General features: G+C 46.5%; 5 protein-coding genes across 10 annotated transcripts in view; 2 read left to right on the forward strand and 3 right to left on the reverse strand.

Annotated features, from left to right (window-relative positions):
* Positions 1 to 836: 836 nt before the first annotated feature.
* Positions 837 to 8,065, reverse strand: maf1b (MAF1 homolog, negative regulator of RNA polymerase III b). 5 transcript variants are annotated; one of them, XR_009524332.1, is made up of 9 exons: positions 7,578 to 8,064; positions 7,102 to 7,203; positions 4,651 to 4,782; positions 3,457 to 3,619; positions 3,096 to 3,217; positions 2,480 to 2,599; positions 2,278 to 2,376; positions 1,517 to 1,851; positions 837 to 1,440 (listed from the first exon to the last, which is right to left on the reverse strand). XR_009524332.1 is itself a non-coding variant. In XM_060045111.1 (8 exons), the coding sequence occupies exons 2-8, from the start codon at positions 7,182 to 7,184 to the stop codon at positions 1,827 to 1,829; spliced, it is 738 nt and encodes a 245-aa protein (XP_059901094.1). In that variant the 5' UTR covers positions 7,185 to 7,203; positions 7,578 to 8,065; the 3' UTR covers positions 837 to 1,826. The 5 variants fall into 5 exon arrangements, 2 of the variants coding, with proteins under 2 accessions (XP_059901094.1, XP_059901092.1); XR_009524330.1 differs by having other exon boundaries at positions 837 to 1,469; positions 1,507 to 1,851; XR_009524331.1 differs by having other exon boundaries at positions 1,480 to 1,851.
* A 1,965-nt stretch (positions 8,066 to 10,030) lies between these two features.
* On the reverse strand, positions 10,031 to 13,609 carry zfand1 (zinc finger, AN1-type domain 1). Its single transcript, XM_060045107.1, has 8 exons — positions 13,461 to 13,609; positions 12,735 to 12,777; positions 12,615 to 12,654; positions 12,348 to 12,478; positions 11,826 to 11,917; positions 11,421 to 11,539; positions 10,822 to 10,977; positions 10,031 to 10,270 (listed from the first exon to the last, which is right to left on the reverse strand). The coding sequence occupies exons 1-8, from the start codon at positions 13,513 to 13,515 to the stop codon at positions 10,094 to 10,096; spliced, it is 813 nt and encodes a 270-aa protein (XP_059901090.1). The 5' UTR covers positions 13,516 to 13,609; the 3' UTR covers positions 10,031 to 10,093.
* Positions 13,610 to 13,831: 222 nt separating this feature from the next.
* chmp4c (charged multivesicular body protein 4C) lies at positions 13,832 to 16,643 on the forward strand. 2 transcript variants are annotated; one of them, XM_060045112.1, is made up of 6 exons: positions 13,865 to 14,270; positions 15,222 to 15,399; positions 15,612 to 15,720; positions 15,819 to 15,987; positions 16,131 to 16,200; positions 16,253 to 16,643. In XM_060045112.1, the coding sequence occupies exons 1-5, from the start codon at positions 14,045 to 14,047 to the stop codon at positions 16,190 to 16,192; spliced, it is 744 nt and encodes a 247-aa protein (XP_059901095.1). In that variant the 5' UTR covers positions 13,865 to 14,044; the 3' UTR covers positions 16,193 to 16,200; positions 16,253 to 16,643. The 2 variants fall into 2 exon arrangements, with proteins under 2 accessions (XP_059901096.1, XP_059901095.1); XM_060045113.1 differs by having other exon boundaries at positions 13,832 to 14,270; positions 16,131 to 16,643.
* A 319-nt stretch (positions 16,644 to 16,962) lies between these two features.
* Positions 16,963 to 20,731, forward strand: LOC132452463 (GTPase IMAP family member 9). Its single transcript, XM_060045108.1, has 2 exons — positions 16,963 to 17,199; positions 17,924 to 20,731. The coding sequence occupies exons 1-2, from the start codon at positions 17,169 to 17,171 to the stop codon at positions 18,700 to 18,702; spliced, it is 810 nt and encodes a 269-aa protein (XP_059901091.1). The 5' UTR covers positions 16,963 to 17,168; the 3' UTR covers positions 18,703 to 20,731.
* Positions 20,732 to 24,004: 3,273 nt separating this feature from the next.
* Positions 24,005 to 27,117, reverse strand: part of LOC132452206 (plexin domain-containing protein 2-like) — a 22,016-nt gene continuing 18,903 nt past the window's right edge. The window contains 5 exon segments of the mRNA XM_060044681.1: positions 24,005 to 24,253; positions 24,860 to 24,873; positions 24,876 to 24,923; positions 24,926 to 25,027; positions 27,078 to 27,117. The exon segment at positions 27,078 to 27,117 is cut by the window's right edge and continues 26 nt beyond it. Of these exon segments, the coding sequence (XP_059900664.1) occupies positions 24,134 to 24,253; positions 24,860 to 24,873; positions 24,876 to 24,923; positions 24,926 to 25,027; positions 27,078 to 27,117 (324 nt within the window). The 3' untranslated portion in view covers positions 24,005 to 24,133.

The following is a 27,117-nucleotide window of genomic DNA, read 5'->3' on the forward strand; positions in this document are numbered from 1 at the left end:
TGGTCGTCATGAAAAAAAACACAAGGGGTAACACTGTTGTTTTTTATTGGTCGTCATGAAAGAAAACACAAGGGGTAACACTGTTGTTTTTTATCGGTCGTCATGAAAAAAAACATGAAAAACAATATAAGGGGTAACACTGTTGTCGTTGTCAAATAAAATATAAGTAGTTTTTTATCGGTCGTCATGAAAAAAAACATAAGGGGTAACGCTGTTGTTTTTTATTGGTCGTCATGAAAAAAAACATAAGGGGTAACGCTGTTGTTTTTTATCGGTTGTCATGAAAAGAAACATAAGGGGTAACACTCGTTTTTTATCGGTCGTCATGAAAAGAAACATAAGGGGTAACACTGTTGTTTTTTTTCGGTCTTCATGAAAAAAAACATAAGGGAAATAATTGCAAAACACACATACATTTTAATCTCATGTATATCCTTTATTGATGATTGATCATTGTGACTTTTCATCGCCTCAGTGGTGCAGTGGGGTGTACCTGGTAATATTCCAATCCTAGACTGCTTGTATTGATATACTAGTATACTGGTAGTATTCCTAAACCGCTGGTATTGATCCAAGTATACTGGTAGTATTCCAAGAATGCTGGTGTTGATCTACAACCATCATTGGTTTTTGGTATCCTTTACTTTGTGTTCATATTACTTTAAATAGCTTCTATGATGAGCATCTAGGGTTGAGTCAGAGTGGAAAGACCTTGCTGGTGGGGAGTGCCTCCTCTCCATGCTGTAGTTGACCTGTGAACCTTAATGTAATGAGTACTCATCAACACCTTCTATACACACACACACGTTTAGTGATAAAGAACAGAAGTCATGAAATAAACCTTATGGTTGCTGCCCCCAAAGCAGACACTGGGCTGTTTTTTTTTTTTTTTACTTTATTCACATGTCAGATACATCGTCTACGCTCTAAACACGGCAGAGAAATATATTAATAACCCTCAAGGTAGGAAAGAAAAGCTAAAACGAGCGGAGCTGGGAAGCCTCCGAATTAAAAGAGAATGTACATTCACCGTTACCAGCAGGGAGGCCAGCAGGACATGAACAACACGTACAAAGACAAATCAAAAAGGTGCTCCTCAGTGAGGTCAGAAGCTGAACAAGGACTAAAACACACATAGGTTCAACCGACAGGGGGTTCAGAATGCAGCATATAGTCGGCGACCGGGTGCTTGTCACGGAGACCACTGGCAGGCGTAGAAAGCGTCGCAAAAAAAAACAAGCGAGAGGACCACTAGCGATCAGATCGTCTTTGAGGAGCTCCTCCCAGCTGCCCGACACCTGTGTGTCTCTGGGGTAATGCTGGTGGCCGGTCTCGTGGAAAAACAAAGTCCTCATGAGGAAGGAGAGACGCTCCCTCCCAACCAACACCTCTTCATAACGTCTGAGCGGTTCTCCACATGCCCTCTCCGTCTGAGGCCTTCTTCCACATCTGTCCTCTCTTCATAACGTCTGAGAGGACTCTCAACATCTGTCCTCTCTTCATAACGTCCGAGGACTCTGCACATCTGCCCTCTCTTCATAACGTCTGAGAGGACTCTCAAAATCTGTCCTCTCTTCATAACATCTGTCCTCTTCATAACGTCAAAGAGGACTCTCCACATCTGTCGTCTTCATAACGTCTGAGGTTTTCTCCTTATCGTGTCCTCATGGGTAGAGGGTATAGGGCAGGGGGCATGGGGTGGAGGGTATGGGGGTAGAGGTGATGGGGACTGGAGGAGGCTGTGTAGAACAAGATGATAAAAAAGAAAAGGGATAGATTTAAAAAATAAAAGCGGGGGAGGGGAGGTGGCGGTCCTTTGGTGGGGGTTAGACACACAGAGCTCTGGGGAACCTGGAGGAAGAAGAAGAGAAGAACAATCAGAACCTCAAAGTACTACAGACTTTTATATCTGGGACAACAGATGAAGTATGAAGACAAGTGATGGAGTCATGTGATGGGAGCATGAAGACATGTGATAGGAGCATGAAGACATGTGATGGAGTCATGTGATGGGAGCATGAAGACATGTGATGGAGTCATGTGATGGGAGCATGAAGACATGTGATGGAGTCATGTGATGGGAGCATGAAGACATGTGATGGAGTCATGTGATGGGAGCATGAAGACATGTGATGGAGTCATGTGATGGGAGCATGAAGACATGTGATGGAGTCATGTGATGGGAGCATGAAGACATGTGATGGAGTCCTGTGATGGGAGTATGAAGACATGTGACGGGGTCATGTGACGGGGTCATGTGACGGCCGCTGTCCGTACCGGTCCTCGGCGAATCCGTCCATCTCCTCCTCGTCCTCCAGCTCCATGTCCAGCTCGTTGTCTTGGCTGTCCCGCCCGTACCCGCTGAGCACACTGTTGCTACGGAAACACAACAGTCAGCACACAGGGTCTCTCTCTCCCTCTCTCCGGGTCCCCCGCCCCTGCCCCCACCCCGCCCCGCTGAGGTCATGAGGTCACGTACCTGACGGAGCGGCAGGTGAGGAAGACGATTCTCTTCAGCTTCTTGTTGTAGAAGAAGTAGTTGAAGGACCAGAGACTTCCCTCCTCGCCAAACGGGTCGGAGTCCAGGTCGGGGTTATAGCTGTCAGGACACACGGACGCAGACCCAAACAATCAGCACTGTTTGGTGCTTTTGTATTCTGCGCTCGACTCCTCGCTTGTACTTCTGTGTTGTGCTTTTCCACGGCTGGTCCGGTGTTTGTTGGGATAGTCTTTTAGGTTCTGTTCAACTGAAGTGCTAGTCTACTCTAGTTCTAGTCGACCATACTTTACCCTAGTACATACCTGGAGATGGTCTCCTACCTGTATGTATCACAGCCCTCATACCTGTATATATCACAGGTGCGTCTCCTACCTATATATATATATATATCACAGCCTTACAGGTGTGTCTCCTACCTGTATATATCACAGCCTTACAGGTGTGTCTCCTACCTGTATATATCACAGCCTTACAGGTGTGTCTCCTACCTGTATATATCACAGCCTTACAGGTGTGTCTCCTACCTGTATATATCACAGGCCTGGAGGCGGTCTCCTACCTGTATATATCACAGCCCTACAGGTGTGTCTCCTACCTGTATATATCACAGCCCTGCAGGTTGATCTCCTGGTCGATGGTGTTCCAGACCTCGGGTCCCAGGGAGTTGAACTCCTCACCCACGGCAGAGAACATGCTGCTGTTCACGGCGTTCGCCACCTGGGGGAGGAAAACACACGGTCAGACCCATGCAGGAAACCTGACCAAAGCACTTAAGGAGTCTTTAAAAAAAGAACGTTCTGGGACTTGAGTAGCGCTGGGCAAGGTAGCTGCGTGCTAATGTTTCTGTCGATTCTACATAGCAGGCTTTATGTATGTGCATGCGTGTGCGTGTCTGTGCAGGCTCTATGTAGGTGTGTGTAGTCTATGTAGGTGTGTGTGTGTGTGCGTGTTCTGACCCAGTTGAGGCTGGGCTCGCGGCTGAACTCGTGTGAGCGGGCGGTGCTGAAGTCGTAGTCGGGCTTGAAGGACTCGTTGAGGGTGGTGATGAGGTAGAACAGAGTCTTCCTGCAACACTTGTCACTAAGGTGGTCCTCGCCCTCCTCACTGCTCTTCCCCAGCCTGGAGTGAGAGACGGAGAGAGAGTGAGACAGGGAGAGAGACAGACAGAGAGATAGGGAGAGAGACAGACAGAGAGATAGGGAGAGAGACAGAGAGAGAGAGAGATAGGGAGAGAGACAGACAGGGAGAGAGACAGACAGAGAGAGAGATAGGGAGAGAGACAGACCGAGAGAGAGATAGGGAGAGAGACAGACAGAGAGAGAGATAGGGAGAGAGACAGACAGAGAGAGAGATAGGGAGAGAGACAGACAGAGAGAGATAGGGAGAGACAGACAGAGAGAGAGATAGGGAGAGAGACAGACAGAGAGAGAGATAGGGAGAGAGACAGACAGAGAGACGGGGAGAGAGAGAGAGACAGAGAGACGGGGAGAGAGAGAGACAGGGAGACAGACAGAGAGAGACAGACAGACAGACAGACAGACAGAGAGAGAGAGAGAGAGACAGACAGACAGACAGGGAGAGAGATACAGAGATAGGGAGGGAGATACTTTGACTGAGAACATACAATTGGAACCATAAAGATAAAATAAACCCAGTGTGGAAGGTACCAGACCTAATTCTAGGACTAATTCAAAAGGTCTTAACAGAGATGTGGGCGTTCGGTTATGAGGGTGCAGCCCTCAGTGCTGAGGGGGTGTCGTGTTTCTAGGGTGCAGTTCTCCCTTCGCTGGGGTGCTATGGGGGTTTCTAGGGTGCAGTATTCGTGGTTGGACGAGTTATGTTGTGAGGGTACGTGGTGGGGTGTCATCAGTGTTTCCCCCAGAACTGTATGGTTAACAACAAGAGGGCCCCGCCTTGACTACCAAAGTATGAAAAAAATATATATATATTTATACATTAAAAAAAAAATATATATATAATTTGTTTATTATGCATTTTTTTTTAATTATTATGCATTAACAAAGTAGAGAACTCGCGGGGAAGAAAACATACTTCCATCAGGTATATAAAGATAATGCATCAGTAATACTGTTCCCAACAATGGTCGTGCCATGAAGCTTCTTGAATGGAAATGAAGCGGCAGTACTCACTGAGAGGGGCTGGTGGCGCAGGTGGACTGTGGGGGGGACAAGGCCTCCAAGACGTGGGGCTCCCCCTCCTGACAGAACTGTTTGAACATGTGCTTGTCGTCTCCCGCCATTTTACAGGAGTAGCTCTCGATCCTGGAGAGAGAGAGAGACACAGATAGAGGGAGAGAGAGAGGGGGAGGGAGAAAGGGGGAGAGAGAGGGGGACATGAAGGTAAACATGATGTTATACAGGTTTAGGGATTCTGGCATTAGTATCAACAACAAAACACAATACGCAACGTTTGCAGATTTGATATCCGTCGTCATGACATGAACCATCGGGTCATTCTTTGTGTATCCAAAATAATCCCACACTGACGACTACAGGTGCCTTTAAGTTGGATACAGAGCTTCCCTTCTTTGTCCTCAAGCCATTGTTTAGCTAATGTAGCGTAGCCCCCTTCGAACCCAGATGGCACTCTGGGGACAGCATGCATCGCACAGCATTCTAAGCTGCTACTGCATCGCTGTAGCTTTGTTTTGGTTCCCTCGGCAGCTTGCAGGTTGCACTGGCAATTTGTTGTTTCTGTGCAATCAATTTTATAACTAGTCAGCGCTATGTGCTGTTTTTTTTCCATCTTGCACTTGGATTGAACTTTCTCTTTTAAATGTATGACTTGATGACCTTTCAATAAGTATAAATGATATCATTATTGCATCAATTAAAACACTCTGAATAGCCTTGCTCTGTGCAATAAACATCTACCTCGTCAAATAATAGTCCAACAAGTTTGAGCGTCATCACTGTACTGTCGGCGACCCGTTGGCCTGATTGATGACAGCATGGGCCGCACAGCATTCTAAGCTGGTGCATCGCTGTTGTAGCTTTATTTTGGTTCTGGCTGCAGCTCGCAGGTTGTGTAATTTTCTTGTTTGTCTAGGTATCCTCAGTGTGTGCAACCATTGCTCATGGAAAAGCGATGTACCAATGTTCCTATTTTGAGAGTGCGACCAGAAGCACTCCGTGCAGCTAAGCCTTTAAGGTTACCAAACTGACATTTTAATAGCACTGTTCAGAGTGCAATCCTCTAATCGCTGTACCCCTACCAGAACCACCCAGAGACCAGACACCCAGTGTGGAGGTTGCAGTTAAAATATCCCCCAACCCCCCCTCCCCTTGGACCTGTCAGCAGCCTCTGCTGTATTATTTACACGCGTTTGTGTTTCTGTTGGTGTGTGATTGTGTGTCCTGGACTCCTTATAGCCGGCGTGGTGTCAAAGGACACTGGGTCACCACACCGGGGCACATGATGTGTCTAGCGGTTGGCCGTCGGCATGCCAACACACCCCGTCTCGGTATGTAACCATGGCAACCTAACGTGACATACCTAAGGTGATATAACTTCACTACGCCTCCCCCGTTGAGGGGGGGGGGGGGCTGGTGTTTACAGCGGCTCCTAAATTCAATACCCTGCCCTGCCTCCATGTTGTGTAACCTACCACTGACGGGTTATCAGTAGGAGAGACGTGGCCTGGTTTCCCCTGGTTCAGGGTTTCACCTTCAAGCCTCCGACTAACCAGAAATACCTTAATTTTCTCATTACACTCCTCTTTACGCTGTAGTACTGATGTTGTAATGATGGTGTACTTCTTTGCATTTATTTAGCGCTTATCTAACCAGTGACCACTCTGCACACATTCACACACCGACGGCGGTGTCGACCATGCAAGGCAACAGCCAGCTCGTCGGGAGAAGTTAGGGTGAGGTGTCTTTTCTTATGGACACCCATCTAGAAGACAGGGATCGAACTAGCAACCTTCCGGTTACCAGCCAACGCTTTTTATCTCCTTAGCCACCTGCCGTGTACTCTGTAGTACTGATGGGTACTCTGCAGAACAGACTTGTACTCTGCAGAACAGACTTGTACTCTGCAGAACTGATAATGTAATGATATTGATAGTACTATACTACAACGTTGCCTACACACATAATTGACTTTGTTTGCTCACAATCCGAGGAATCAGGCCACGTTTTCTAAATATAGTAACATGTGCAAATCAAGGACATAATAAGGCTTCCTACATTATCATCTACTTGACTAGTGCATAGTAAAGTGTTTCAATAATGGACGGCACATTGGCCCAAGTATTATTCAGGCTACTTTAACTTGAGTAAACACATTTTTGGAGAACTTTATTGGAGTACTTGGTGGTGGTTAGTGAGGTCCCCCCTTCACTTTAGGCGTCTTTGAGTGTTATTAATTATTATTATTATTCATGTTTAACCTCTGTTTTCCTTTTATTCCTAGTCTGTTTTACATAGTTTTGAATGATGACTATATGCTCTGTAAGGTGACCTTGGGTGTCTTGAAAGGCGCCTCTAAATTAAATGTATTATTATTATTATTATTATTATTATGTTCATGTGTGTGTGCGTTTGCCGTTAGGTGAGGTGAGGTGAGGTGAGGTTTACCTCCCGAGGATGCGAGAGTCTCCCGTCTCCACGCACAGCTGGGAGCTCAGTGCCTCGAAGCTCGAGTTCTCCAGAAGTTTCATCTTCTCGTCTTGGTCTCTTCTGTCAACAAAGAAACACGCAATAAGTTAACCAGAACCACTTCGGGACTGACTGGATAGCGACAACAACTTGAAAAATAACCCGGAAAAACAACCCTACACATCTTTACTAACATTAGATATCATATGATAGATACCGGTGGTCGTGGCGTACCACTCACACTGATCCGATACAAACAATGTATCGGATCAGTGTGAGCAGCGGTACGCCACGACCACCGGGCCGCAGCGCCCCTAGAGGCTGCGGGTTGCCACGACCACCCCTCCTCACCCCTCCCCGGGTGATCCGCTGCCCTTCCCCCACTCTGACCCAATCCTGTCCCTTCGTCTTCCTGGTTCAGTGTATTTACTTTCAGAAAACACGTTAAAACTCACCGATTTATGAACCCAGCAGGGACAAAACAGTGAGTGCACCTGGCCGTCGTCGAGTAATCCGTCTGGGGGTTCAGGAAGAGCGATTTGCGCTCTGTTTACAGGCTAGTCGTTAGCTTCTAATGCTAGGTTAATTTAATTCGCAGCTGAACTTAAACATGTCTTTAAAACACTCGGTCGAGAGTGATTTATCCTGGTACTGTTTAACGGTATACAACAGCTACTAGTCCCGATTAAACGCGTCGTTGAGTTACAGTCCCGGGCGGTGAGGAGTCCGTGGGGTCGGCTCTGCAGCGGCATCCCTTCCTTTAAGTACCGGCGCTCTGGCGGACCGAGGTGCTTGACCACGACCCGATCTAAAACGAAAACTACTGAACTACCTGACCTGCGATACAAGAACGTCGATGGTTGTTTGGTCAAAAGCTTGTGAAGAGAAACCGCTCAGTCCGACCAAAACAACAGCTCGACAACGTCTGTGTACAAGGAAGCCCCGCCTATTGGTATATAAACCCCCCTAGTCACGGGGCACGCCCACACGCCTGTGAGTGGCTATCGGGCTTGTTCGTTTATACGATACTGATGTGATTGGCTGGAGGGGTTGTTCGTTTAAGCGATGACTGACGTGATTGGTTAGATTAGGTGTCGTCCAACCCACATGTAATATTGAAACTGTGTTTACCCCAGCTGGTCTGTAATCAGTCTCTATGGCGCATGATATTTAACATGATCCTTCTCCGAAGGCGAAGTGAATAGTTGTGAATTTCCCCAAGATTTACTGGGAATAGTCCCCACTATTCACGGAGCTTAGTATATACACGTGTACAATAAAAAAAATAAAACCTTTTTTTTCCGGGACATTTTGCGATGAAAACAATATCCCCGAGTTTGAGATTTCAATCATGGGATATTGCCCAATATCCCGAGATAGCGAACCAATCAAATTGCGCCATCTTAGGAGGTTCACTTGTAGCATATAATAAAACGGTTTATTATGATATAAATTGGATTGTGATTATCTACCCCAGTTGGTCTGTGAGGTGTCTCTCTATTTGGCGAGTGATAGAATGATGTATTATAATACAGAATACAATTATTACTATTTACCCGAGCTGGTCTTTGATCAGTTTTTATAAGCTTGCGATGTATTACAATACACATTAGTTTGATGGAAAATAAGGAAAAACAAAGAGCATGCCGAAGTTCACGATTGATGCATTGGCTTCTGATGCCCAAAGTCCTGATTATAAAATAAATCTTCTCTTATCTGAATGTCATTATAAAGCTATTCTCTTCCTAGTCATCACCCTTGGGTCGGACATGTCACTTTGCGAGCCAACGACCTCATTAACTGGTTTCCAGCTTTATTACTTTATTACCACCAAGTAATCCAACTAGTCGGTGCTATGTATTGTTTTACCATCTTGTACGTGCATTGAACTTTCGCATTTAAATGTATGACTCTTAATTATCTTTTGACGATTATAAAATACATGACTATTGCAAAATGAAAGCACTCTGAATAGCCTTGCTCTGTGTAATGAACGAATAGGTTATCACGTTATAGTCCAACAAGTTGAATGGTCATCATTGGAGCTGGAGGTTGTGGGTTTAAGTCCCATCTGTGTCGGTTGAACATCTATCACGTATGTCAAAGTAACAACTAAATATAAGAACCTTTCAACTATTCAGGTTATACGCAGGGATATAATATGATCATGCAGTTAAACAACAGTATATCTGCTAAGTATACTTAAGATCAGCTTTATAACCATGTAACTGGGAATACATACAAGTCTACATCTGTCATGATAAACATGCAATATAATACATTATGCTGCCAACAATTGCTGCTATAATATTTATCACTTTACCACTTTTACCACTAATACCACTTTTATCCAATCGCTCCTTTTCACTTATTTAGTTTGTACTTATTTTATTTCCATCTATTTTGACTCTAACCCTGTATTACTTTCCCACCTTTGTATTGTAACTGTTGCACAATAATTTCCCTCGGGATAATTAAAGCATCTTGAATCTTGAATAACATATCAAAACACGTTTTCTGGAAGTGGTGTGCTAAAAATGTTAGTTGCAGAATCACAAGACTGATAAACCTGTTAATATAAACCTTCTTATAGCAATCATATATTGTAGTTTTAAAGCCTTATTTTCCTGTTTAGAGCACCTTTTTTTGACCTTTTAATGCTCAACCTGCATGTTGTCGATTCCTAATTGTATTTGGATGTATTCTACCTTTAAGGAACTGATATATGGGGAGTTTATGAATATAATCACTTTAAGCTAAGTTATTTTGCAGTTGCCAAGGGATGTAAACAACAGAAGTTGAATTTTGAGAATGAATAGAGCACTTCAACAGCGGATCACCTTCCTCTTTTCCTTTCCTGTCAACATCACCCAGTCACATGACCACAAAACACAAAGCTCGCCAGGTGCACCGTTAAAAAACTTTAATAGAGCAGAATTATAAACAAGCTAGCCCAGCGTAGCGCTAGCTGCTAGGTCTGGGGGAGGTAGGAGGCCACCTGGTCCAGCGTGGTCAGGTGGGGGTCCAGATACTCCAGGACTGCGTTCCCCCCGTTGTGGAGCGGCGCTTCGGGGTGGGAGAGCAGTGAGAGCAGGGTTTCGTCCATCCGGAGAGCCTCTCCAGTCTCTGGATGGCACAGACGCAGCTTCTGATAGGGTCAACACAAGTAGAATGTTAGCTCTATTCTATAAGACCATAGGAGAGAAGCAGTGTCAGCTCTATTTAATAAGACATGAGGAAAGGCAAGCGGTGTTAGCATCTTGATAGCTCTATTCAATAAGACATGAGGATAGGCAACCAGTGTTAGCATCTTGATAGCTCTATTCAATAAGACATGAGATGCAATATGTCTGTGTGTGTGCTTTTGTGTGCATGTGCGCGCGTGCGTTTGCGCATGTGTGTCTGTGCTTGCTGGAGAAAGTAAGTGTATTGATCGCTCGATTCAATAAGACATGAGGAGAGACAAGCAGGGTTAGCATCTTGATAGCTCTATTCAATAAGACTTGAGGGACGAGCAGTGTTCGTATCTTGCTTCCGGTCAGTTTTTCGCCATTTAAACGTTAGCCTAATAGTGTGAGTATGTCATTTTGTGACCATACGCATAGTTCTCAGTACGTTGTGTTAACATAAGCTCAGCTGCAGGTATGTTGCTTGCTAAGCTACTTTAACACACTAAGTTGCTGTACGTTGCTACAGTACCTTTGCAGTGAGCACGTTGTTGTCGTTCTTGAGGCCGGCCAGAGAGGCCGCGTAGTCCACCACCTTGCCCACGCTCCACTTGGAACAGAAGAACATGGGCTGGCTGGGCGGGGAAGACTCTTTGGGAAGATACACCTGGAGGTACGTCCTCTCCACCTGCTTACACAACCATATTCCAGGGTTTACTCTAAGGTGTACTGTAATAAGTGGTGAGTCAAAATTTTTGTAACCCCAACTGACAATCAATATGTGCCCATAGGATCAATGCCCAATTGAACGTATGTAAATTGTTACTCACTATTATTGATAAGTATAAGTTAGTACATTAACATTTAGCAGACGCTTTTATCCAAAGCGATTTACAATAAGTACATTTGTCAGAGAAACAACAACATATCGCTGTCGGTACAGTAAGGATGTTCATATAAAGAAGTGCCAAGCACCAACAATAAATTGTTTAAACCATTCCCCGTAGACAACAAAGATAGCTAGGATAAGATGCTACACAATGTTAAGTACTGCGCCATGAAGTACAACATACAAAGTCAGCAATCTTATGTAGACTAATGATGCATCTATAATGATGAGGAGCAGTTGACCTGGGGCAGTCCTTTATCTCCGGTGGCGTGGAGCTTAAGTTTCATCAACGCCACTTTTGCCGCCGTCGCACTGCTCTTCGCTCCTCGTCGTCCCTTAGGAGGCCCCGGCGTTTTGGACTCTGGAGTCATCACACACACACACACACACACACACACACACACACACACACACACACACACACACACACACACACACACACACACACACACACACACACACACACACACACACACACACACGATGAATGGTCTGCATGGAGCCGCATGCCGCCCAAGATGGTATATGACACGTTTCTAAACAGTGTCTGCTCGCAAATAGAAGAGAGTTGAACAGGAAGTCGGAAGTGCCACTGACTACGACTCCATCTAGGGTTGTAAAAAAACAGAACGCAATAGTAAACTCACCCACTATCTTCTGGACCAGCTCCTTGGTGGCCGCCATCTTGGGTCTGGGCGCCTCCAGTTTCTCACAGCAGTGGTCATCCTGGTGTCGATGGCTGTGGAACCAGGAAAATGGAGGCAGTTAGTGGAGATCCAGTGGAGATGCTTCCCTCAATAGCCTCCACATTCCTCTGGAAACGACATATATAGGGACCCTACAGCTAGTAGTATTAGTGGTACTAGTAGTATTATTATTAGTATCTAGAGAGGGAACCGGTGGGTAGTAGTATAGTAGTAGTAACAGTAGTAGCACTAGCAACAGTAGTAGTAGTACTAGTAACAGTAGTAGTAGTACTAGTAACAGTAGTAGTAGTAGTACTAATAGTAGTAGTTATGTTAATAACTAGTGTTAATAGAAGAAGTAGTAGTAGTAGTGCCTCGAGAGGGAACCTAAAGCAAGTAGTACTAGTAACAGTAGTAGTAGTGGTAGTATTATAGCAGTAATAGTATTATAGTAGTAGTGGTAGAGAGTGAATCTGGACCTACGGCAGGCAGAAGTGTTTTCCACAGTGTGGACAGGTCACAGGGACCAGCTCTTTCCCTCTGCAGTCCTGGAAGGAGCAAGGATAACTCTGAGTCCCCCCAGTCGACCGGAAGTCTCTTGGGACAGACGGCTTCTAGAGAATACACAACCCATACACAACCCAACATATTGACACACGATAAATAATACACAACCAAACATTCACATAAGAAGATAGTAACTCACCACATTTCACATGAGGATATTCATGATAGTGTAGACAGGCTTACCTCTGGGCATGAATGCGAGGATCTACTTCTGTGTTCAATACTGCAAATTCGAAAAAAATGTGATTCAGGACTTCACTTTAATCAGCTACAAATCGGAATAACATTACAATGCAATCTTACCAGAAGACCCCACCACAGGAGTCGCAGCAAAAAGGAAGGAAATCTAGAAGAAAGATAAACCATTGTAATTAATAAACCATTGTGGTTCAAAAACCATTGTGATTATAAAAACATCGTAATTCAGGACGTGTTCGGTACCAGTATCAAGAGTCTGTTTCCGTGATCAGGACTCATCTTCATAAGGTAGAAGATGAGTCCGACCCCTACCCTACCAGGTAGGGGTCGGGTATGAGCAGATCAATAGTACAAATTGACACATTGTGAGCTTCTACTGTTTGTCTTCAACGACTCGGACGACGTCAGCATTAGTATCTGGTTAGTGGAACTAGAGAGACTAGTAGCAGCTCTCTGTCAAGAAGTCTGAAGCTTCAATTACTTCATAACAGTGAAGAACATAACTTCCATAAACAGCCCTTCAGAACGTGGACTGTAGGGAAACCAGGGCATGCTGACACACTAACGCACACAAGCTCACCGTGGAGACGCAATATCGGGGAGTTTATCGCCAATAAACACCATCAGAAGAGCATTATATGAACTATCCATGGAGGGATCTAGGACGGAGAGCTCCGACTCCCATCCGAATCACGTTAGCATTAGCAACAAGCTAACCGCACTACAGGACGTGGTGGAGGTTCATCTTTGGTCTTTTCTAAAACCAAAACAGAGTCAAAGAGACACTCGGCCCCATGTCTCTGTGATAAAGTCACCCGTGGGGAGACGCACCTTGCTGCTTGCAGAACTCTGTGTCACAGCGCTGTCCGATGTCCAGCTCAGCCATGTTGACGTCACTTGACCTCTGACCCGCCCCCCCAAACCACGCTGCAACAGTGTTAAACTAGTTTAAATATGACAAGGTTAAGGTATAGGTACATCTTATAATTTTGAATTAGATTTACAAATGCGTTTAAAGTATGTTTCGTCGTATAAGGTTAACGTATACGATGATAGATGTTAAATACGATGACATATTATAACAAGTTATAACTAATAAATTAAAAACAAAATGTTCATATTGATGAGTTTCAAATAAATAAATTGTGTTTCTTTGGGTTGACTCGGCTTCCTATATATGAGAATATTAACATATTCCGGTCAGGTTGGCCGTGACGTCACCCAGGTGTGTGTGTGTGTGTACGCGGACAGGTGCAGTGAAAGGCGTCCTCTCACTGGCTTGTTTTGAACAGATTTGAAAAAAGTGGTTCGTCTGGTTTGATTCGATCTTCACCCGACGTGGACGGTTGTCAGGTCTACCCGGGTCTAGTCCGTGTCCGGTTTGTACATCGATCGCGAATCTAAAGTTCGACAAAATGAGTAAAATGTCGAGGATGTTCAAAGGGAGCTCTGGCTCTTCGAGTTCCTCGTCCAGTTCCTCCAAGTCCAGGTCGAAGTCGCGGTCCGGCGCCTCTCCACAGGAGGCCATCCACCGGCTCCGGGAGACCGAGGAAATGCTGACCAAGAAGCAGGAGTACCTGGAGCAGAAGATAGAGCAGGAGATCGCTACCGCCAAGAAATACGGCACCAAAAACAAGCGAGGTAGGTTGTACACTGGTTATGTATCTTTAACCATAGATCTGTCTACTAGAGACGGAGGGACAGATCAATAACATCATGTACAATAGGGTGTTGGTGGGCCTGATGTTGTGAGCTCCTCTATATGTTTTTAAACAGTGAATTGATTGACTGTCTTAAAATAGCGCCCCTCGGACCAGTGGCTGGCCACTCAAGTGTTGTTCAGTTATTGCATCACATGCACACATACACAGTTCATTTGTAGCAGACACATGCACACGTACGTACATACACACATTCTTTCACACATTCATCCAAGACAGAGGTTGCAGTCATGCACGTCGTGAGCAGATCGGGGTTAGGTTTATCTCTCAAGGACCCTGAGGAGGTGCAGGGTATCGAACCCGCTCTATCGCCTGAGCCACTGCTTCACTAGATATACAGAAACCGAGTTCAGTGCGAGGCCTAGTCTACTGGTTCTCATGACCTGCATCCCTGCTATGTTTAGAAGGAGATTAAACCAACGAGCTGGGCACGCCCAAGGATGGTAGCCTGGTGGGTGTGAGCTCATGGGTGCCACCACACCAAAGGAATGAGGACAGAATACACACTGATTTATTAGATCTAATGTTATCAATTAATATGAATGAATTAATATCCATTCCATCAGTCCTGCAGCAGAGCGTTTTAGCATTGGGAACAAGTATCATGATAGAGTACTCTGTTTGAGACCAGATCCTGGTCTGGTCTGATCCAGTCAGGGTCTGGTCCTGGTGTTTCCAGGATCTGATCCGGTCCTGGTCTGAACCGATCCGCTCCTTGTCTGGTCAGGAGCGGATCAGACCTGATCCTGGGAATACCAGGATCATAGCAGACCAGGAACAGACCGGACCAGGTCCTGGTCTGATCCTGGTCTGGTTTGACCCGGCCCTGGTCCGGTCTGACCCGCTCCTGATCCACTCCTGGTGTTCCCAGGCGCCCTCCAGGCCCTGAAGAGGAAGAAGCGCCACGAGCAGCAGCTGACCCAGATCGACGGGACCCTGTCCACCATCGAGTTCCAGCGGGAGGCGCTGGAGAACGCCAGCACCAACACGGAGGTCCTGAAGAACATGAGCTACGCCGCCAAGGCCATCAAGGGGGTCCACCAGAACATGTAAGAAGAACCCCTAGTGGGTCTGGGTCTTCAAATCAAGACCAGAGTGGCTCTGATGTCTAAGCTATTCTCTCTCTCTCTCTCTCTCTCTCTCTCTCTCTCTCTCTCTCTCTCTCTCTCTCTCTCTCTCTCTCTCTCTCTCTCTCTCTCTCTCTCTCTCTCTCTCTCTCTCTCTCTCTCTCTCTCTCTCTCTCTCTCTCTCTCTCTCTCAGGGACGTAGATAAGATAGACTCTCTGATGCAGGACATCACAGAGCAACAGGAAGTGGCCCAGGAGATTTGCGACGCTATTGGCCGACCGTTCGGTGACACGTTTGACGAGGTGAGGCAGCGAGTATTTTCATTGGTGTATGGATATGATCTAAATCATGTAATGTATAGTAGTTACTGAAGTGTGTGTGTGTGTGTGTGTGTGTGCAGGACGAGCTCCTAGCAGAGCTGGAGCAGCTGGAGCAGGAGGAAGAGGAGGAGAGGATGAAGGAGATGGCCCGTCTCCCCAGGGTACCCTCCTCTAAGGTCCCCAGCTCCAGGGTACCTTCCGGGGCCCCTAGCTCCAGGGTACCTTCCGGGGCCCCCAGCCACAGAACCCGTAGGTGGCGCTCTGATCGCTCCAACGTCAGGTCTATGTTTGGACCACCATCTCAGACCCCTAACGCTTGATACTGGCACTTTATGTACGCACTTCACTCTATTGCATGTTGTACGATTGCAATTGAACTTCTTGTTTTTCAGAGTCCAAGAAGAGGGTGGAGGATGATACCGACATGAAAAAACTGGCTTCGTGGGCTACATAAGACACACGCACGCACGCACGCACGCACGCACGCACGCACGCACGCACGCACGCACGCACACACGCACGCACGCACGCACACACACTAATGAAGTATTTTTGTATTATGCAGTAATGTTGCCAGGGAGTAGGAAGTGTTTTGATTACATTCTAATGAAGGAATAACCTGTATTTTTATGATATATGTCCTCAACATTGATTTTTTTTTTGTGATTTTACATTGTGAACATGAAACCAGACTGCTGTAAATACGTATGAAAAATTGCATTCAAATCAATCAATATATGAATAGGACTAGAAAGGATTAATTGAAGGAATAAATAAACTTAACATTTTGCGAAAAAGTTGGACGACGACGCTATGGGAAATGAATCATGTTAATGTTTAACCTGTGTAAATTATATTCATGTAATAAAAGCTGCTCGCATAAAAGGCTGCGACGGGCCCATAAAGTTGTCATGGAAAGTCAAACTCGAGCTGTCTGCGCGTTCCCGTCACAAATCCGTCCATCATCCTGTGCTCCATGCACCCGCCTCGTTGGCTCGTGGCTTGTGATACTTTTTTAAATGAAAGCATTTTTAATAATTCTACAGTACAGTCAATTCTGAGCAGTGTTCATGTTATGGTTATAATAGTTTGAGCAGTTTCCTACCGGGTATCTGGTGCAGTACCCCTCGCTGACCAATACGAGATCGGTCCTCCGGGGTTCCCGCTTGCTGCATTACCACGGCTGACAAATAGGAGAACGGTCCTCCGGGGTTCCCGCTTGCTGCAGTCAGGGCCAGAGAGAGAGGATGCAGTACCACCGCTGACCAATAGGAGACCGGTCCTCCGGGGTTGTAGCCCCGCCTTCTGACCGAGAGGCAGGAAATCCTCCTCCAGAAACTAACCTGCTCCGAACTAATGCCTAGTTAACTTACTAACTCACTAAAAACTAACCCCCCTAAAGTAATACATAAGTAAACCAGGAGTAGAAGATGAGTCGGACACCGAAGAGACAGGAATCAGGTGAGCTGAAACACACACTTTGGTCCCGTTTCGGTACGCAGGTCTTAATATATTATCGTAATGAGTGTCTAGTGGCATGCCGCATATCGTTACAGGACTGTATGGTAAAACATGTAATCATGTACATCGAACACGTAACTAATTCTTAGTGTAATTTTACTCACTAACGTTATACATGTATAATATAAATGTAATACATGGTCAGTCTAATATTGTCCCCGGAGGACTAACGTGACGTCAGCTCTTGGTTGACCAGCCGTATGGGTTAATCAAGCTATTAATCATAGCTTTAAGATCACTGTCGAATGAACACTCTTTAAGGAGTCCCTTAACGTCATAACAGCTGGGTTATTAACCTGTCTACACGCATCATCACTTTACTGATGAAGTTGGACTTACAACCGTACTTGAAGTATGGCAATCGGTTGACCACTAGTTTATAGTTTATACTGTACTCATATATATTTTATGCATGATCTCTTACAAGCTTATCAGTAGTGCTTTGGCATGTAGGCCTGTGACTGACCATCTCCTTCCCTGCTATTTTGTTTATCGTCTGTAAAAGCACAAACAGAAACAAAAGTCTGTGTGCTATCATTCTATCCACTGGGACGTTGAGATATGTGACATTGTTCTATCTGGGAGCGTGAGGCATGTAACCCCATTCCATCCACTGCGACCGCAACACAGTGAGGTAAGTAACCCTTCTCCTCCCACCTCCTAGAGGACGGCCCCGACCTGGAGGAGGCGCGGCGGGCGGCGGCGGCGGCCAACCGTCTGGAGGAGCTGCGTCTGGTGCTGCTGGGCTGGCGCTGGCCCGGCAAGAGCCTGACGGGGAACACCATCCTGGGCCGCGAGGAGTTCCGCCTGGAGCGAGCCGCCGAGTTCTGCGTGAAGCGTCAGACGGAGGCCGAGGGCCGGCAGGTGACGGTGGTGGACACGCCGGGCTGGTTCTCCTCCCAGAACACCCCGCCCACCTACCAGCAGGAGATCCTGAAGGGCGCCTCCATGTGCCCGCCGGGGCCCCACGCCCTCCTGCTGGTCATCCCCGTGGGCATGTTCTCGGACGTGGACCGCGGGCGCATCGCCGAGCACATGGCCCTGTTCGGGGAGCGGGCCTGGAGGCACACGCTGGTGGTGTTCACCTGGTCCGAGGTGCTGAAGGACATCTCCATCGAGCGCTACATCCGCCGGGAGGGCCGCGACCTCAAGTGGGTGCTGGAGCGCTGCGGGAAGCGCTACTTTGTGATCGACAACAACGTGTGGGGCGAGCACCCGCAGCTGGGCCAGCTGTTCGAGGCCGTGGAGAAGATGGTGGCCGAGGTGGGCGGGGCGTACGTCCCCGAGACGGCCGAGGAGAAGGCGGAGGAGAAGGTGGAGGAGGAGGTGAAGGGACCGCCGGAGGGGAGACAGACCCCCCAGGAGGGCCCGGTGGGGGGGCGTGACCTCGGGGCGCGGCCCAAACACAACTCGGCCCCCAGACTGTGCAGCGAGCCGCTCTGAATCACGAGGTTCACCGCCGCCGCTGCCTCAATACTCTAAGTGCTTCGCCAGTACAATAATCTGTTGATACTACATCAGGGCTACTACGTCAGGGTCAATACTTGATCACTCATTGATCTTTAATTTCACATCCGGCCTTTATTAATAATCAGATATTACTACATCAGGACTCATTGGTTCATACTTGATTCAATCTTTATCAATACTTTCTTAATACCACATCAGGCCTTTATCAACCAATTCTTTCATACTTTACCAATACTTGAAAAATATTTTGTTAATGCCACATTAGGCCTTTATTAATAATTATTTCATACTTTATCAGGACTTGATCAAGTGTCATAAAGTACTTATTTCGTCCTGTTGGAAATGCTTTCCGCCGCAAAATACTCAAAATAGATAGAAAGGACTTTTGTGTTTTTAGAGAAATAGAAATCAAACCAATAGAAGTAACTCAAGCACAGCAAGGCCATGCAGTTTGAGGACAATATGTGACTATGTCACACGAGTCTAAAGTGGTTCAGTACACGGCCTCGTCTGACTGGTTTTCAGCGGCACCAGGAATTGAGGGGAAAGATTAGTCTTAGATTTGAGAGCCATTGTTATTCATCCCATAATATTCAGAAAAAAGTTATGCATCATACATATCCAACATTTTACATTAGATATAATGTTATGGTTGTGATGTATGAAGCAAACAGTCCATTTATTGCTGTCCTTCATGTTCAGGATTTTAATATTTAATGAATAGAGCAATATTCATATTTAATGGAAAAATGTCGCTCTTCAAGTTAGCTGTATTGTGTGTCTCTGATAGACATCCTTGGTTTTTATTTTTGGGAACTAAATCCTATCCTTCCTGTGTTAAGCCTAACAATAAGGGAGGTTCTTCATAGACCTCCTACATCTTCTCCATCCTCCCCCCAGAGAACTTCACCACCTCATGCACCCTCCCACCAGACACAGACCGTAGAAACACCTCCACCGTCCCACCAGACAGACCTTCCAAACACCTACCACCTACAGCCTGCTGTAGTCTAATTAAGGCCTCTATATCGTTGTGAAGGTCCCAGGAGGTGTGCCATTTTAGGAGGATGTTCTTTCACTCTGAAGGGACAGGTCATTGATCGTATCATGCCCTTCGGTCCTGCTTTAAGCCCGGAGACTTAATCTGCACCTCAAGGCCAGACATGGGATGGCTGGGTGGTTTTTAGTTTGTTCATTTTGTGTATTTCACGTTGTTTTCCGTTGTGCATTTAACAAGGAAACTCGTTACTCGGGAAAACATCACATGTTGCTGAATGCTGTCCGTCTAGTCACGTCTGATCCGTTTCCTCCTGGTCCTGTTTCCTGGTTAGTACGTACTGGTGCCGCCTGTTTAGTATGTTCTCAGTTTTCTCCTGGTTCTGGTTTCTCCTGGATGGTATCTTCTGGTGCCTCCCGGTTCTGCTCCTCCTGGTTCTGTAGGTCCTGGTTCCTCCTGTGTGTCTGCTCTTGGGGCAGAAGTGCACTAACTTATTGCTGACCTGTTTAGACGAATTGCTAAACGATTCCCGTGTATTGAGACCAAAGATTGCAGACAGCATGTTTCCTAAAGCGACTTTATGCTCCTATTTCTTCTTTTTAGCCCCCGAGAGCTGCAGAGACTCTAGATTGATTGTCGGATTAGTGTGTTTAGTTTGTTTATTCCAGTAGAGCAGAGGCACCTGTTTTACCGATATAACAAACAATGTGAATAATTGTTTGAATATGTTACCGTCAAATGACAAGGCTACGATACATAAATAAAGCAATGCACTAGACTTATGACCTTAGCTGCTTCTACCTTATATCAAAGTAACTATAAGGAAATGACATGAGTCCATATAAGTTACTGAACGTCATATAGGTGGGATGATAATAGTTATGTATTATGATGGTTTCACTCCTATTGGTTACTGCTTATTATTTGTTACTCCAGCTTTTCCTTTTTAAAGAACAGGATCAACTCAATTGCTTTTCTACTGAAATAAACTGCTGACTCCTGTAACAGACTGTGTCTGTCTTTGTGGGGTGTAAACGCTGTGTGAGTGCGGGCTCTGTGGGTTTTTCCTCCTGAGAAGATACTAAAGGTGTCCAGTTACACATGAAACGTCACTTCTGGTCAAACATGACCTTAAGATTATATCGCTGAATCAACAGCCAGAGGTCATTGTGTTAAGACAGCATTAGTTGTTATCCTCGCAATTACAGAACATCATTACTCGTAATGTTATTTGTGAATATTTATTTGTCCTTTTTTTATAATAAACTAAGCAGCCATTCCCAGCGAGTCCACTAGAGGGCAGTGTCGCGCCAGGAGTAACACTTGTCCGGTTAGAGCATTGACCTATTGGGAGTAGTAGTAATAATAATAATAATAATAATAATAATACATTTAATTTAGAGGCGCCTTTCAAGACACCCAAGGTCACCTTACACACTAGTAGTAGTAGTAAGATGATTGTACCAAATAAAGTAGGCCTACCAATAATTCCTACACCAAGAGGCGCTTCTTTTTTTAAACAATGTTCTTTATTATTTAAAATGTAATCAAAACACCAGAAGTTACAGAGGAGACAGAACGATGCGATACAGGACTACTGAGATAAACACTGCTCATCCTCCCTCCTTTCTACTCTTTCCCCTCTCCAATCTCCTCGCCCCTCCCTCTCTGCTCCTCTCCCCCCTCTCCTCGCCACTCTTCTCTCTGAAGTCCTCGTCGTTACTCAACGGTCTGTAGTGTTTATCCCCCTCCTCCCCGTATCCTCCATGTTGCTCCACGGCCTTGTGGTCGGACGTCAAGTGAAAGCATCCAGAGACGCAAAACAAGGAATAAATGCAGAATTCAACCCTCAAGAAACACATGAAGCCGTGCGTCGCGAGCTGTCTTCACCCCCCGCCCCCGGTCGCAGTAAAACAAACGCACCCTAAGCAATTCCAGAAAACGCAGGGCTCCAAAGTAAAAGTCACGCCGCCGCCCGCTTAGCAAACAAACCAATCAAATAAACCCAAACCCTTCTCCCCGCGTACGACTGCATTGTGGAACCTGGAAATCACCGCCAACGCTTTAACTCTAGAGTGATGGACGTAGACGCAGGTATGGCGGGTCTACCTGTATGGGTCATCCATCATGGATGGGCCATGTATGGCAATACACTGAACAAATATGGGAAGGGAAGTTTCAACGGTTGAGGTACATCTTTTGGTTGAGTCTTTGGTCTCGTTACCATGGAAACAGGCTGGATTATGGATAGATGTAATTAACAATGGATGAATGTAATATTGATGTTATATTGCACAGATTTTCTTTTTCATTGGAGTTGTTAAATTTCAATCTACAATAAGAGACAATCTGATACATTCTGTTATATTAATAATAATGGTCTGTGAAACCATTTTCGACTGAAATCATTTAAATGTATTTTTGATGATCAGGCTCAACTGCAAGCGATGACCAGAAATATTCACATTCAGATAAAAAGTTTAGATCAAAAGGCCACAAAATAAAAAACTGTAAAAGGTAACACCACAGTGGTATGCTAGGTTAGCCGTCAACTGATTCTAAACGTTTAGGCGGTTTCCCTTCAACCCAACTCTATCCTGTCACATAATTATTTAAGTAAGCTAATCATGAGCTTAATGAGGGCAGGAAGGCATCATAGGATACAAAGCGAAAGATAGGTCACCTATCAGATCAACCAATAAGAATCAACCGCACAGAGCCAGCTCACACACACACACACACACACACACACACACACACACACACACACACACACACACACACACACACACACACACACACACACACACACACACACACACACACACACACACACACACACACACACACACACACACACACACACACACACACACACACACACACACACACACACACACACACACACACACACGGGTGCGACACACAAAACAAAATCAAGGAATCCCAGGTATAACCAGCAGGGGGTGTGCACATCCACAACGTCCGGTCGCGTTGCGTAAGTACCGCATGGCAAATGAGAAACTATGTGCAGGGACCACTTTGTGCAAACTCTAGTCAATGACGAAATGGCAGGAAAACACATTTTTTTCATAAATCAACTCAAATAGGACTGCAGGGAGGGATAATTGGAGACCTTGCTCTTCACCGAGTCATTTATCCTCAGTAACTCAATCTGCACCCACCAGATGTAAACACACGCGTGATGTTGTGAAGGCCATCTCATTTGAACGCAGGACGGAGAGACGCCACTGACACCCACTTTGTAACATTCATAACGTTAAGATGTCAGCCACTGCATTTGCAAGGGGTTTCGTTAGTGGGGCCAGAGGATGGGTCACCAGGTTAATATTTTTTGAGATTCTTGAGATGACCTAAAAATATTCGATGCATGGTTGTGCTAGCTAGATCTAGCCGTTACTTCCAAATCATAATTGCTTGTTCTAACTGCTATGTGCGATCTTGATAGCTAGTTTTAGCTGGTACGAACTGTGGTTTAGGCGAGTTATAGTTTGTACACAAGGTCTTTTTAGCTGGTACATACTCAAAATTGTTAGTTTTAGCTACGTATTATCATAATAGCTAGTTTAAGCTACATGATCGTAATAGCTAGTTGTAATGGTACGTACGATTGTAATAGCTAGTTTAAGCTACATGATCGTAATAGCTAGTTGTAATGGTACGTACGATTGTAATAGCTAGTTTTACCTAGGTTTGATCACAATAGTCTAAGCTAGTCCGTATGATCGTAATAGCTAGTTTTAGCAATGTATGATTGTAATAGCTAGTTATATCTAGGTTTGATCGTAATAACTAACTTTAGCTGGTACGTATGATTGTAATAACTACTTTTAGCTACATATTATCATAATAGCTAGTTCGTACGGTATGTTCTACGGCTTTTTAGTTAGTTGTGGCCGTGAAATACAGCATAGTAACTTGACACCACTGCAATGTAGCTACACCTGACGTAGATAAGCTCCCGGAAAGCGCAATTCATTGAAATATAACAGCCGCCCCCCCTCCCCCCTGGTGCAAGAACTGTCCAAAGTAAAAAAAAAATAAAGGAAACTCGGAAATCGAGAGAAACAAATCAGATGATTATAGGAAAGCCGTTTGCTGCGGTCACAAAAGAAGTCCAACGCTCATTGTTTTTAGATCATATAGAAGTCTACCGCGTGTACCGATGAGGTCACCAGCCATCGTCCCAAGAGCCGGTCGTCGTCGCAACAGGACCCGGGACCCCAGCGGGTCCAGATGAGAGACCAGGTCAACTAGTCCATAATAATCCCTCTTCGGTCGCTATTGAAACAGAGAGGTTGGACCGAGCGGGCAGCGGACGGATCTCCGGTCTCTGCTGGTCCCAGTCTGTGCTGGTCCCGGGGGGGGGGGGGGGGGGGGGGTGTCTCAGAACTGGTCGGGGTCCATGAAGACGTCCTTCCCCAGTCCGGTGGGTTCCACCTCGGCGTAGGCTGGACGGCCCGACCGGCGGTAGAACTTCATCGCTGGCCAGCGCCGTGGACGCCTCTGGAAGGACGGACACACACACACACACACACACACACACACACACACACACACACACACACACACACACACACACACACACACACACACACACACACACACACACACACACACACACACACACACACGTTCACATTCAGGGCTTTCAGCAGACACTTCTATCCAAAGAGACTTACAATAAGTACGTTTTTCAGAAGAAGGAGAAATAACGATGCATCTCTGTCGGTACAGTAAGGATGTTCATAGAACCAAGTGCCAAGCTAGATAAAATGCTACACAATGCTAAGTACTAATTTTAAGTGCAAGGACGTACCACATACAATGAGCGAGTAAGCGGGGAGTGTGTGTGGAGAGGGGGGGGGGGGGGAGGGATATGCGGAGTCTAGGTGAACAAGTGAGTCTTGTTCACACACCTGATGCTAACTAGGGAAAGAGGTTTGTGTTTGTGTGTGTGTGTGTGTGTGTTTTTGTGTGTGTCTGCCTTTGTGTGCGTGCGTCTGACTGTGTATGTGCGTGCGTCTGACTGTGTGTGTCTGTGTGTGTGTGTCTGCCCGTCTGTGTGTGTGTGTGTGTGTGAGGGAGACGAAGACGAGGGTGGTGTCTGACCTCGATGAAGAACAGCCGGTGGTGGAGGTGGGGTGGTGGTAGACGTACAGGCTGAGCACCAGCCCGCCACCAGGACCACCATCACCACGACGACCGCCAGGATCAGCCCGGTGTGGAGGGGGCGGGTCCCAGGAGAGACCCGGGGGGCCGCTCCGTCAGCACGGGCCGCTACACACACACACACACACACACACACACACACACACACAGAAACACACACGCACACACACACACACACACACACACACACACACACACACACACACAGTTGGGAAGGCGGTGACACGCCTGTCTTCATCTTTCTAGTGTAGTGACTCTACCGGCCGCTAGGGGGCACTCCTAACCCAGACAACTGCTTCTCGGCCTGGACGTTCGTCATGTAAACTCATCACTGCAGTCCCTTGTACCGCGGATTATATGGACGTGTTATTAGAGGGAACATGGAGGCTGTTAAGAAAACAGCCCCCAGGTGGACCTGATCACAGACACGTCTCCGTAATGAGAAGATGTTGCTGCTGGTTCAGAGCAGGAGCCATTAGGCTCCTGCTCCTGCTCTGAAACATCTTCAGAAACATCTTCTCATTACTGGGGGGGGGGGGGGGGGAGCTCCACTCGACAGACGATAGCTCGTTGCGTGGCTGCAGGCCAGGCAGCAAGTCAGGTGGCCGTTATTGGAAAGCCGTTACACAGTAGTCCGGTTTAACTGGCCTGTTTTCACCTCAGTCCTCAGACACCGTGAGACAGACGGCCTCTTCGGTCAGCTGATGGTCAGCTGACCTGCTCTCTTTACGACCGGGCGATTATCATCACAGGCAGCAAGCATTGAACTGTTGGTCACCTGCACATTGCTCAGGGGTTTCTTAAGCTCCCTAATATTTATCTGGCTGAGCTCTCCGTCTGACAGGGCCGCTGCCAACTGACTCCCTGCCCGTCTCCTCCTCCTCCTCTCCTCCCCCTCTCTCCTACTCGCTCTTCCTCTTCTCCTCCCCACAACCAAGTTCTCCTCTTCCTCTCCTCTCCTCTCTCTCCCTCTCATCTTCCTCTCTCCTCCCCCTCCTCTCCCTTCCTCTTCTCCCAATCTCTCCCCTCCTCCTCCTGCTCTGCTCCTGGTAGTTTGGCTCCAGGGGCCTTATTGATCTGCAGCAGAGACCTCCCCCCCTCCTCCCCCGGACGGAGAGCCGGCCCCTAGTGCCCCCCCTCCCCCCTCTGGTTCTATGATCCATCCCCCTGGGTTTTGTATGCACTCAGCGTTTGCAAACAAAACAGTGTAGAGGCGACTTGGACCCACATTTACATAAAATACATTTAAACCGTGCGAGAAACGCTTTTTCAATCTCTGCTGGGTTTGAGCCAAGCAGCGAAATGGAAATACAGTCCGTCTAACATCTTCCCTCAACCAGGGAGACTCTTTAAGCGGTCGGTGTCATGAATCCTCTCAGAGTGGACTGAAGATATTCATCATCCTGTTTAATTTGCTCCCCTTTCCCTGTTTAATTGGCCAATCACTCCACCTGCTCCTGATTGGCTGCCCAGCAGATATAACGACCAATCATCTTGTTCTCTGACCGATTGGCTGTTTGAATTTGACTGAATGGAGGGTCTGGGACTATAGGGGGCTGGTGGGGGGGCTGGCCCCGTCTCACTGGGGAGACAACGGTATTAAACCTTTGGGGCTCAGATCCCAGAATCTAAAATACTACGACGCTTAAACTTAATGGACCGCTGAGACCCTGAGTGAACGAGAACAGCGACCGGGTAATCCACCAGCGCAGGGGATCAATCGCCCGGGTGTTGTCAGCTCTTAGAGTCGTTGAAATAGGCCATCCCCCAAATACTGGTGTGTACATTTGTTTCTCTAGAGTTCATATTATATATACTGTAGATATATATATATATATATCTCTATATCCATATCTACACATCTCTTTATTCACACCTGGACGACACCCTGGGCTTGAAAGGAAACCGTGGGACGTTGTCGAGATGATGCTGGTATGCAGCGGTGGTTTCCATGGAAACGCTGGAGTGACATGTTGGCGGTCAGACAATCTCCCCTCCCTACGCCACCCATTTTCTGTAGAGATCTTCGGGGAAACTTAACCCTAACCCTAACCCTAAATTTACATATAAACAGTCCCTGTCCCCAGCTGTCACTCATGATGCCTCACACAACATCCAAACCCAAACAGGCGACATGTATATTCATATCTGAAGTTACCGGGTAATGTGTTCTCTGACCGCCCGTCTCCTGGCTCTTT

This window comes from Gadus macrocephalus, chromosome 23, assembly GCF_031168955.1.
Source record: "Gadus macrocephalus chromosome 23, ASM3116895v1".
Classification (NCBI taxonomy): domain Eukaryota; kingdom Metazoa; phylum Chordata; class Actinopteri; order Gadiformes; family Gadidae; genus Gadus; species Gadus macrocephalus.